This window comes from Hyla sarda, chromosome 1 (genome assembly GCF_029499605.1).
Source record: "Hyla sarda isolate aHylSar1 chromosome 1, aHylSar1.hap1, whole genome shotgun sequence".
Classification (NCBI taxonomy): Eukaryota; Metazoa; Chordata; class Amphibia; order Anura; family Hylidae; genus Hyla; species Hyla sarda.
Genome location: NC_079189.1, coordinates 596,746,427 through 596,758,990, shown reverse-complemented (window position 1 = coordinate 596,758,990; position 12,564 = coordinate 596,746,427). Strand labels below are relative to the sequence as shown.

Below are 12,564 nucleotides of genomic sequence, written 5' to 3'. Positions count from 1 at the left end.
CGGGCATGCTGGGAGTTGTAGTTTGGCAACAGCTGGAGGCACCCTGATTGGGAAACACTGGCCTATATTATATATTACTATATAGTCCAACATTCTGGGAGTTGTAGTTTGGCAACAGCTGGAGGCACCCTGGTTAGGAAACACTGGCCTATATTATATCCTACTATATAGTGCAACATTCTGGGAGTTCTAGTTTTGCAGCAGCTGGAGGCGCCCTGGTTGGGAAACACTGGCCTATATTATATCCTACTATATAGTACAACATGCTGGGAGTTGTAGTTTTGCAACAGCTGGAGGCGCCCTGGTTGGGAAACACAGGCCTAAAACAGAGGTGCCCATGCAGTGAATGACATTTCTGACAGATAATGTCAACACCTTGCCCAGGGCTGTAAGACTCACCTTATTACGTCTCCAAGCCGCACCCTCAGGTTGTTACGCACAACGCGGTTCATACGGATCTTCTCGTCCGAGCAGGTGTCATCAGAAAGAACAATGCACACAGCTTCCCTCCTCTTCTTTCCCTTAAGCAGCACAGTGTCGCCTCGGAACAGCTGAAGTTCGTCCATTTTACCCTGTAAAGATCATTACAGTTATACCCCAGACACTCACATACCTGCCCTAATATGCCGCCTTCCATGAGAATCTTAACTTATCTAGTGCCGAGTTCTTGCTAAAATACTGAGAATGTAAAATTCATGGTTGGTCTCTGAATACGCGACCATTTCATTATTCTTGTCTGGGCGCTCGCTACTGTCCAGGACAATGACCATTCTTGATTTATAGCAGTCCTGACTGTATAAGCGAATTCTCAGCAGTTATAGGGTCACCCTACATCTACTGGTGAATGGTACAGGACACCAGGTTTGGAAATTCTACTTTAACCCCTTAACGACAATGGACGTAAATGTATGTCATAGTGCCGTGGTACTTAACGCACCATGACGTACATTTACGCGCCGCTATGATCGCGAGCATCAGAACGGTGCTCGCCTCATGCATGGCAGGTAATGGCAGACATCTGCGATCGCGCGGATGTCCGCCATAAACCCCTCAGATGCCGTGACCAATACAGATCAGGGAATCTGCGGGGATCTGATCATCCAGCATGGCGGCCGGAGGTCCCCTCACCTGGTTTCGGCTGTCTCCCGGGGTCTTCTGCTCTGGTCTTAGATCGAGCAGACCAGAGCAGAAGATCACCGATAATACTGATCAGTGCTATGCCCTATGCATAGCACTGCACAGTATTAGCAATCAAATGATTGCTATAAATAGTCCCCTATGGGGACATAAGTGTAAAAGTAAAAAAAATGTTAAAACAAAAATGTGAAAAATCCTCTCCCCCAATAAAAAAAGTATTCAGTTTTTCCTATTTTACCCATTGAAGTCAATGGGCAGCAAAATCAGCAGCAAAAATACGCACGTGTGAACGTACCCTTAGGGTTGGCGAGGGGTTCTCGCTTAAAAATGCTACAGTGGAATTTCCATTTTATTTTTCCGTGCAGAATTCCACCCAGAAATATAGGAGGATTTTTTTTTTTTTTTTTTTTTTGCTGGACGATAACCACTAATTAGAATTTCCCTTTTTTTTTTCTTTGAACGGAAATTCCGCGCAAATTCTGCTGAATTAAAAAAAATAAAAATAATTGATTTCTATGGGACAAAGACGCGGATTCCGCATGAAGAACGAACATGTTCATTCTTCATGCGGAACAGAATTCAGCGCCTGAATTCCGCTTGCAGAAATTCCTCAGTGTGACCTGAGGAGCGGGAATACAATTACACTCTATTGGGTTTTCCACTGCTGACTGAATTGGAGAGGAATAAGCGAGCGGAATTACTCGAGTAAATCCCTCCGTGTGAACGCACCCCTAAAGCATGGGAAATGGCTCACGCACCTGAGACAGGGACACTACGCTGTTGTCCTCATTGATCGCTTCATCTACGATCAACCGGTTTGGTCGGCTCTTCTGCTTTAGGATAGCGGTGGATAAGTCATCGCTTTTAGTTCTGTGGAGGAGGAAGAAAGAAAAGGTGAGATCAGACTAATGTGGAGCTTCATGCAAACCCCTGAGATACTAGGGAAGTGGTCCCCAAACTGTGGCCCTCCAGATATTGCAAAAACTACAACCCCAGAGAGCCGTTGGCACAGCTCAAAGACACTCGATACAACAGACAACAATGCCAGATATTTGACAGATACACAAGATTAAAAATTATCTATCGTAGCTAAGGGTGCGTTCACACGGCCGGCCCCGTTTTTTTTTACATTTTTTTTTTAATCCCAGTTTCGGTTCAGTTCTTGCAGGCTGTAAACGAATTAAAAACTGTTTTTAAAAAAATCCCATTCATGTCAATGTTTTTTTTTTTTTTTTTAACAATCCGTTTACATCCGTTTGTACTTCTGCACTCTTTTTTTGACGGCAGAAGAAAAAAACGGCACATGCAGCATTTTTTCCTCCGTCGGAAAAAAACAAAAAAAAAAAAAACAGATAAAATAAATTTAACAGTGAAGTCTATGGAAAACGGATGAGCCTTTAAGGTCACCCGTTTGCATACGTTTTTTTTTTTTTTTCAATCTGTTTTTTGGATCCGTTTTTAATTCTGAGCATGCTCAGAACAGAAAAAAAATATATATTTTTTTGGTTTATTAACTGAACAATAACAGATCCCAAGGGATAACATCCGTCATTGTCCGTTTTTATTTTTGACGGGAGAAGAACAGGACGGGTCTAGACGGCCGTGTGAACGCAGCCTAAGTGTGGTACCGGCTGCTGGGACCCCATCGATCATGAGAATGGAGAAGAGTTGTTTACTAAGCAATAAAGATTCACTTTCTAGGTCCGTGTTTCCCAACCAGAGTGCCTCCAGCTGTTGCAAAACTACAACTCCCAGCATGCTGGGAGTTGTAGTTTTGCAACAGCTGGAGGCACACCAATTGGGAAACACTGTCCTAGGGTCCGTCTTGCAAATGTTCGGATGTCCCAGAAGAAAAGGCGAAATGCAGCTTTATTCACTCTAGTGACAATTTACCACTGTCCTTATGAGCGAACTTACAGTAAATTCGATTCGTCACAAACTTCTCGGCTCGGCAGTTGATGAGTTATCTTGCATAAATTAGTTCAGCTTTCCGGTGCTCCGGTGGGCTGGAAAAGGTGGATACAGTCCTAGGAGACTCTTTCCTAGGACTGTATCCACCTTTTCCAGCCCACGGGAGCACCTGAAAGCTGAACTAATTTATGCAGGAAAAGTCATCAACTGCCGAGCCGAGAAGTTCGTGACGAATCGAATTTACTGTAAATTCGCTCATCTCTAGTCTGGGGGTATTGGCTCCATTCAATAGCCCTGCACATGTGTATATGGTGGATCACAGCCAGCACAACTACCTAATACACGGGTGCACGCTGCTGTGGCAAATACAGAGTCTACACTACTGGTAAAGCTGTACTGTATGAGGTTACTTGTCAGGCCCATCACAGTATTAATGCTATAGTCAGCAGACCGGGGGGGGGAGGGGCGTCACAGTCTGACCTTTGCATCGTCTGCCATTGCAGGGGTAGATTTAGGTGGCTTTGTGGGTGACAATGTCCTGAGCTGTCACTGAGGGTAATTCCAGGGGCGAGTTTAGTTACATTACGAAATGAAAGTGAAGGCTAAGGAGAAGCTGCACCAGCATGGCCGCTCCTACTCAGGACAAAGAGAGAGGACTCCACCTGGCAACGTAACAATACACGGGGATCACCTGTCACCACACACAGGGGCCAGGGCGCAGGTCTATTTCCTAAGAAGGTTGCCTGCAGCTGTTAAAAAAAAATAAAAATAAAAAAACTACAACTCCCAGCATGCCCGGACAGCTTTTGGTATACAGTAGTGACTGCTCAAGGCAGTGTTTCCGAACCAGGGTGCCTCCAGCTGTTGCAAAACTACAACTCCCAGCATGCTCGGACAGCTTTTGGTTTACAGTAGTGACTGCTCAAGGCAGTGTTTCCGAACCAGGGTGCCTCCAGCTGTTGCAAAACTACAACTCCCAGAATGCCCGGACAGCCGAAGGCTGTCCGGGCATGCTGGGAGTTGTAGTTTTGCAACAGCTGGAGGCACCCTGGTTCGGAAACACTAGTCTATAAAAATATGTAATCCATAGGGAAGTAGAATGAGAGAAGAATCTTGTATAGATCTTACCTACTGGCACAGCTGGGGTGACACCTTGGCCTCACGGCTGACAATTAAAGGGGTACTCCAGTGGAAAGCAATCTTTTTTTTTTTTCTTTTTTTTAAACAACTGGTGCCAGAAAGTTAAAAAAGATTTGTAATTGACTTCCATTTAAAAGTCTTAATCCTTCCAGTACTTATCAGCTGCTGTATACTACAGAGGAAGTTTCCCCCCCCCCCTTTTTTAGATTTCCTTTCTGTCTGACCACAGTGCTCTCTGCAGACACCTCTGTCCATGTCAGGTACTGTCCAGAACAGGAGAGGTTTGCTATGGGGATTTGCTTGTACACGGGACAGTTCCTGACATGGACAGAGATGTCAGCAGAGAGCACTGTGGTCAGACAAAGAGAAGAAAAAAAAAAAAAAACTTCCTCTGTATTATACAGCAGCTAATAAGTACTGGAAGGATTAAGATATTTTTTTTTTGTTTTTTTTTAAATAGAAGTAATTTGCTCATTTGTAACTTTCTGGCACGTTGATTTAAAAAAAAAATAATAATTTCTACTGGAGTATGGAAAATATCATAGATCAGCAGGGTCACAGGACCAGTGAACACACTAATACACCATAAATATACATAGGAAAAGAACATAAAAATATACAAACAACCACTTGGTAAAAAAAAAAAAATGCAAATTGTAGCAACTTAAAGGGTTACTTCTATTTCAGTCCACTCTTATTTTATTCATTATATTTTTGCCCTTGTACTGAAATGGAAGTAACCAGTAGTTGCTACAATTTGCATTTTTTTACCAAGTGGTGGTGTGTGTGTATATATATATATATATATATATATATATATATATATATATATATCTTTTTATTATGTTATTTTCCTAATTATACACTGCTCAAAATAATAAAGTGAACACTTAAACAACACAATGTAACTCCAAGTCAATGACACTTCTGTGAAATCCCACTGTCCACTCAGGAAGCAACACTGATTGACAATCAATTTCACATGCTATTGTGCAAATGGAACAGACAACAGGTGGAAATTATAGGCAATTAGCAAGACACCCCCAATAAAGGAGTGGTTCTGCAGGTGGTGACCACAGACCACTTCTCAGTTCCTATGCTTCCTGGCTGATGTTTTGGTCACTTTTGAATGCTGGCGGTGCTTTCACTCTAGTGGTAGCATGAGGCGGAGTCTACAACCCACACAAGTGGCTCAGGTAGTACATGTCATCCAGGATGGCACATCAATGTGAGCTGTGGCAAGAAGGTTTGCTGTGTCTGTCAGCGTATTGTCCAGAGCATGGAGGCGCTACAAGGGGGCAGGCCAGTACATCAGGAGACATGGAGGAGGCCGTAGGAGGGCAACAACCCAGCAGCAGGACCACTACCTCTGCCTTTGTGCAAGGAGGAGCAGGAGGATCACTGCCAGAGCCCTGCAAAATGACCTCCAGCAGACCACAAATGTGCATGTATCTACTCAAATGGTCAGAAACAGACTCCATGAGGGTGGTATGAGGGTGGCATCCACAGGTGGGGGTTGTGCTTACAGCCCAACACCACGCAGGACGTTTGGCATTTACCAGAGAACACCAAGTTTGGCAAGGGCACTGGCGCCCTGTGCTCTTCACAGATGAAAGCAGGTTCACACTGAGCACATGTGACAGAGTCTGGAGACACCGTGGAGAACGTTCTGCTGCCTGCAACATCCTCCAGCATGACTGGTTTGGCGGTGGGTCAGTAATGGTGTGTGTGTGGGGGGGGGGGGCAGAGGTAGCCTGACTGCCATTAGGTACCGAGATGAGGTCCTCAGACCTCTTGTGAGACCATATGCTGGTGCGGTAGCCCTGGGTTCCTCCTAATGCAAGACAATGCTAGACCTCATGTGGCTGGATTGTGTCAGCAGTTCCTACAAGAGGAAGGCATTGATGGTATGGACTGGGCCGCTCGTTCCCCAGACCTGAATCCGATTGAGCACATCTGGGACATCATGTCTCGCTCCATCCACCAATGCCACGTTGCAACCACAGACTATCCGCCACCTCATCAGGATCATGCCCAGGCATTGTAGGGAGGTCATACGGGCACGTGGAGGACACACACACTACTATGACCCTGCCGATCTATGATATTTTACACCTATATAATAGTGTCTTGTGGAATTCTTGATATTTGTGACTTTCAGCACCAACCATTAAAACCCAAGGAGCCAGCAATGTAAAAAAAAAAAAAAAAAAAAAAAAAAAAAACACCACATTTAAAAAAATAAAATAAATAAATTGTACGCTTGCCACAAACCTGCTATGTTATGTCAGCAGTCATTCTAGTGCAGCGGTCTTCAAACTGTGGCCCTCCAGATGTTGCAAAACTACAACTCCCAGCATGCCTGGACAGCCAAAGGCTGTCCGGGCATGCTGGGAATTGTAGTTTTGCAACATCTGGAGGGCCACAGTTTGAAGACCACTGTTCTAGTGATACAACTAGAGATGAGCGAACTTACAGTAAATTCAATTCGTCACGAACTTCTCGGCTCGGCGGTTGATGACTTATCCTGCATAAATTAGTTCAGCTTTCCGGTGGGCTGGAAAAGGTGGATACAGTCCTAGGAGACTCTTTCCTAGGACTGTATCCACCTTTTCCAGCCCACCAGAGCACCAGAAAGCTGAACTAATTTATGCAGGATAAGTCATCAACCGCCGAGCCGAGAAGTTCGTGACGAATCGAATTTACTGTAAGTTCGCTCATCTCTAATCACAGGTTGTTGTCAGTGAGCGGAGACATAAGGGTTATTCCCATATTAATTCATATTTTAACAATATTCCATAAAGTCAAAAGTTTTTTTTCCCCCCCCAAATAAAAGTAACAAATTATATTATAAAAAAAAAGTTACTTGTTTAATCTACAACCCACTGCTGTAACTGTCCGTGTACAATGACATGTGGGTCCTTAACCCCTTAAGGACCAAGCCAATGTTTGTTTCCTCCATGTCCTTTAATAGCCAAACCACTTTATTACCCCCCCCCCCCCCCCCATTTAATGCACCACATGGAGGTTGCTGGGTGGTAAAAGTGATGTTCTATTTATTCTGTGTGTCAGAACTTTCTTTTTTTTTCGTCCGACGCATTGAGTGGGGGCTTATTTTTTGCGGGATTAGCTGCACTTTTTATTGGTGTCATTTGAAGGTATCGACTTCAGTTATGGGGGGGGGGGGGGGGGGGAAGTCATGACAAGCTGGGGGCCCAGACACACCGGGGGGGAGGAGTCATGACAAGCTGGGGCCCAGACACACCGGGGGGAGGAGTCCTGACAAGCTGGGGCCCCAGACACACACCAGGGGGGGGGAGGAGTCCTGACAAGCTGGGGGCCCCAGACACACACCAGGGGGGGGGGAGGAGTCCTGACAAGCTGGGGGCCCCAGACACACACCAGGGGGGGGGGGAGGAGTCCTGACAAGCTGGGGGCCCCAGACACACACCAGGGGGGGGGAGGAGTCCTGACAAGCTGGGGGCCCCAGACACACACCAGGGGGGGGGAGGAGTCCTGACAAGCTGGGGGCCCCAGACACACACCAGGGGGGGGGGGGAGAAGGAGTCCTGACAAGCTGGGGGCCCCAGACACACACCAGGGGGGGGGGGGGAGAAGGAGTCCTGACAAGCTGGGGGCCCCAGACACACACCAGGGGGGGGGGGGAGAAGGAGTCCTGACAAGCTGGGGGCCCCAGACACACACCGGGGGGAGGAGTCCTGACAAGCTGGGGGCCCCAGACACACACCGGGGGGAGGAGTCCTGACAAGCTGGGGGCCCCAGACACACACCAGGGGGGGGGGGGAGGAGTCCTGACAAGCTGGGGGCCCCAGACACACACCGGGCGGGGGAGGAGTCCTGACAAGCTGGGGGCCCCAGACACACACCAGGGGGGGGGGGGGAGGAGTCCTGACAAGCTGGGGGCCCCAGACACACACCGGGCGGGGGAGGAGTCCTGACAAGCTGGGGGCCCCAGACACACACCGGGGGGGGGGGAGGAGTCCTGACAAGCTGGGGGCCCCAGACACACACCAGGGGGGGGGGGGGAGGAGTCCTGACAAGCTGGGGGCCCCAGACACACACCAGGGGGGAGGGAGGAGTTCTGACAAGCTGGGGGCCCAGACACACACCGGGGGGAGGAGTCCTGACAAGCTGGGGGCCCAGACACACACCGGGGGGAGGAGTCCTGACAAGCTGGGGGCCCAGACACACCGGGGGGAGGAGTCCTGACAAGCTGGGGGCCCAGACACAACGGGGGGAGGAGTCCTGACAAGCTGGGGGCCCAGACACAACGGGGGGAGGAGTCCTGACAAGCTGGGGGCCCAGACACACCGGAAAAGGAGTCCTGACAAGCTGGGGGCCCAGACACACACCAGGGGGGGGGGGAGGAGTCATGACAAGCTGGGGGCCCCAGACACACACCGGGGGGGAGGAGTCATGACAAGCTGGGGGCCCAGACACACCGGGGGGGAGGAGTCATGACAAGCTGGGGGCCCCAGACACACACCGGGGGGGAGGAGTCCTGACAAGCTGGGGGCCCAGACACACACCGGGGGGGAGGAGTCCTGACAAGCTGGGGGCCCAGACACACACCGGGGGGAGGAGTCATGACAAGCTGGGGGCCCAGACACACACCGGGGGGAGGAGTCATGACAAGCTGGGGGCCCAGACACACACCGGGGGGAGGAGTCATGACAAGCTGGGGGCCCAGACACACACCGGGGGGAGGAGTCATGACAAGCTGGGGGCCCAGACACACCGGGGGGGAGGAGTCATGACAAGCTGGGGGCCCAGACACACACGGGGGGAGGAGTCATGACAAGCTGGGGGCCCAGACACACACCGGGGGGGAGGAGTCATGACAAGCTGGGGGCCCAGACACACACGGGGGGAGGAGTCATGACAAGCTGGGGGCCCAGACACACACCGGGGGGGGAGGAGTCATGACAAGCTGGGGGCCCAGACACACACGGGGGGGGGGTTGATAAGCTGGGGGCCCAATTTCACCCTTTTCACCCCATGAAGTTCGGGACCAGAGATTGGTTTAAGGTGATTTCTTTCTGACTGGTGGTGGGTACAGGATGGTCCCCGGCTGGCACAGCATAGAGTAGTTGGGGGGGGGGGGGGGGTGGGGGGGGAGAATCAGTGTATATATATATATATATATATATATATATATATATATCTCCGTATCTACCCCACGTGTATACATAACTATCCCATACACCATTATGGAGAGCTTCCTGCTCCTACAACTCATGTTTAGTAACAATGAGTAGTGTGGCCCCCGGGGCCCATCAGTCTTACGTTCCCCTAAACAGAGGGGAGGAGCCTAATCCCTGTGACTACGCCCCCAGGCGGTTGCAGGCCGCGGTGTTCGGGCCCCGGGGGGTTGGGGCCTGCATGACACAGCAGGATGCGGGGAGCGGAGCTCACAGGCCGGGATCACCAGTCTTCGCTGGACTCCGTCCTCCTCACCGAGAACAGCAGCTCCCCCCTTCCCCCTCACCGGGATGAGTCAGTAGAACAGGCCCCGGCCTCCCCCCCTCCGCGGCGCTGACCAGCGAGGCCTACCGGCGCCCCTCACTCACTCTGATCCGGAAGCCATCCTCAGAGTCCGGGCCGTGCGCCCCGCCGCCGCTGCTGACGAGCTGGATGGTGACGAGTCCCGGGATTCTCGCTTGCTCTGGCTGCTCCGCCCCCTGACTCCGGTACACGCTGGCGGTGAACGTTCGGCGCCCGGTGTCTCTGACTGTGTGACTGACTGCGGCGGGGGAGGAGCTTGCGGCAGGGCAAAGAGCTGCGTCATTCACCGCTTACGCGCATGCGTTCCCGCTCCGTGGCCAATCACAGGCTGCCAAAGATAGTGGGGGCGGAAACTAGAAAAAAAATCACGTGGTAAAGATCCCGCACCTGGTGACCGCCTTTTATTGGATGACTGCTTCTGGTACTCGCTTCAGTGACAAAGAGCTGCCTAGCAACAGATAATCCGCTGCTGCTGATTGGGAGAGAATATTGATAGGAGGCGTGGTTAAGTATAGGAGGTAGTGAAAGGAAATTCTGTGGTTGGAGGAAGCTGTTATCTGGCTGAAGGTGATTGGCTGAGGCGCCTGATAATTATTCATTGGCTGGAAGAGCTGTCAATCAAAACAGCAGCCATACATCAGTGCTGTAATTGATTAGTCATGGTCGTGTCTGGGCCCTTCTGTATTACAGTCTATTCATGTGTAGTACAATATATACGTCTATATTACAGTCTAGTTATATATATATATATATATATATATATATATTACAGTCTATACATCTATAATACATCTATATCTGTACATAAAATACATCTATATTACAGTCTATTCATGTGTAGTACAATATATACGTCTATATTACAGTCTAGTTATATATATATATATATATATTACAGTCTATACATCTATATCTGTACATAAAATACATCTATATTACAGTCTATTCATCAGTAGTACAATATATACATCTATATTGCAGTCTAGTTATATATATATATATATATATATATATATATATATATATATATATATATATATGTCTATCTATATATTACAGTCTATACATCTATAATACATCTATATCTGTACATCTATAAAATACATCTATATTACAGTCTATTCATATATATTACGGTCTATTCATCTATAGTACAATTTATACATCTACATTGCAGTCCATTACAGTATATATACTACATCTATACTACTCTCTATACATGTATATTAGTCTATTCATCTATAGTACAATATATACATCTATACTTCTGTCTATACATCTATAAGTATTAGTACAAGTTGCTTACACTAATCTCAACACTACCAACTCTCACAATCCTGGCAGCTTTTTATTTTATAGTAATAGAAACATATAAGGGCAGATTTAGGGCTGTGTTCACGTTTGGGTCTTTAATTGCTATTACTGAATTCAAATCCAGAAATGGAGACAAAAACACTGAGACTGGTTGTGGGCCCCTATACTGCTCCCATATATAGCTGTAGGCCCCTATACTGCTCCCATATATAGTTGTAGGCCCCTATACTGCTCCCATATATAGTTGTAGGCCCCTATACTGTCCCCATATATAGTTGTAGGCCCATATACTGCCCCCATATATAGTTGTAGGCCCCTATACTGTCCCCATATATAGTTGTAGGCCCCTATACTGCCCCCATATATAGTTGTAGGCCCCTATACTGCCCCCATATATAGTTGTAGGCCCCTATACTGTCCCCATATATAGTTGTAGGCCCCTATACTGCCCCCATATATAGTTGTAGGCCCATATACTGCTCCCATATATAGTTGTAGGCCCCTATCCTGCCCCCATATATAGTTGTAGGCCCATATACTGCTCCCATATATAGTTGTAGGCCCCTATCCTGCCCCCATATATAGTTGTAGGCCCATATACTGCTCCCATATATAGTTGTAGGCCCCTATCCTGCCCCCATATATAGTTGTACCAACTCTCACAATCCTGGCAGCTTTTTATTTTATAGTAATAGAAACATATCAGGGCAGATTTAGGGCTGTGTTCACGTTTGGGTCTTTAATTGCTATTACTGAATTCAAATCCAGAAATGGAGACAAAAACACTGAGACTGGTTGTAGGCCCCTATCCTGCCCCCATATATAGTTGTAGGCCCCTATCCTGCCCCCATATATAGTTGTAGGCCCATATACTGCCCCCAAATATAGTTGTAGGCCCCTATACTGCTCCCATATATAGCTGTAGGCCCCTATACTGCTCCCATATATAGTTGTAGGCCCCTATACTGCTCCCATATATAGCTGTAGGCCCCTATACTGCTCCCCTATATAGTTGTAGGCCCCTATACTGCTCCCATATATAGCTGTAGGCCCCTATACTGCTCCCATGTGTAGCTGTAGGCCCATATACTGCCCCCATATATAGTTGTAGGCCCCTATACTGCTCCCATATATAGCTGTAGGCCCCTATACTGCTCCCATGTGTAGCTGTAGGCCCCTATACTGCTCCCATATATAGTTGTAGGCCCCTATACTGCTCCCATATATAGCTGTAGGCCCCTATACTGCCCCCATATATAGTTGTAGGCCCCTATACTGCTCCCATATATAGTTGTAGGCCCCTATACTGCTCCCATATATAGTTGTAGGCCCCTATACTGCTCCCATATATAGTTGTAGGCCCCTATACTGCTCCCATATATAGCTGTAGGCCCCTATACTGCTCCCATATATAGTTGTAGGCCCCTATACTGCCCCCATATATAGTTGTAGGCCCCTATACTGCTCCCATATATAGCTGTAGGCCCCTATACTGCTCCCATATATAGTTGTAGGCCCCTATACTGCTCCCATATA

At 48.0% G+C, this 12,564-nt stretch overlaps 1 protein-coding gene across 1 annotated transcript in view; it reads right to left on the bottom strand.

The window, feature by feature from the left end:
• VCP (valosin containing protein) overlaps nt 1–10,036 on the bottom strand; it is a 31,440-nt gene extending 21,404 nt beyond the window's left edge. Inside the window, exons 1-3 of the mRNA XM_056547203.1 lie at nt 9,780–10,036; nt 1,896–2,007; nt 400–572 (exon numbers count right to left, since the gene is read on the bottom strand). Of these exons, the coding sequence (XP_056403178.1) occupies nt 400–572; nt 1,896–2,007; nt 9,780–9,997 (503 nt within the window). The 5' untranslated portion in view covers nt 9,998–10,036. The remainder of the gene's footprint in view (nt 1–399; nt 573–1,895; nt 2,008–9,779) is intronic.
• Nucleotides 10,037–12,564: the final 2,528 nt, after the last annotated feature.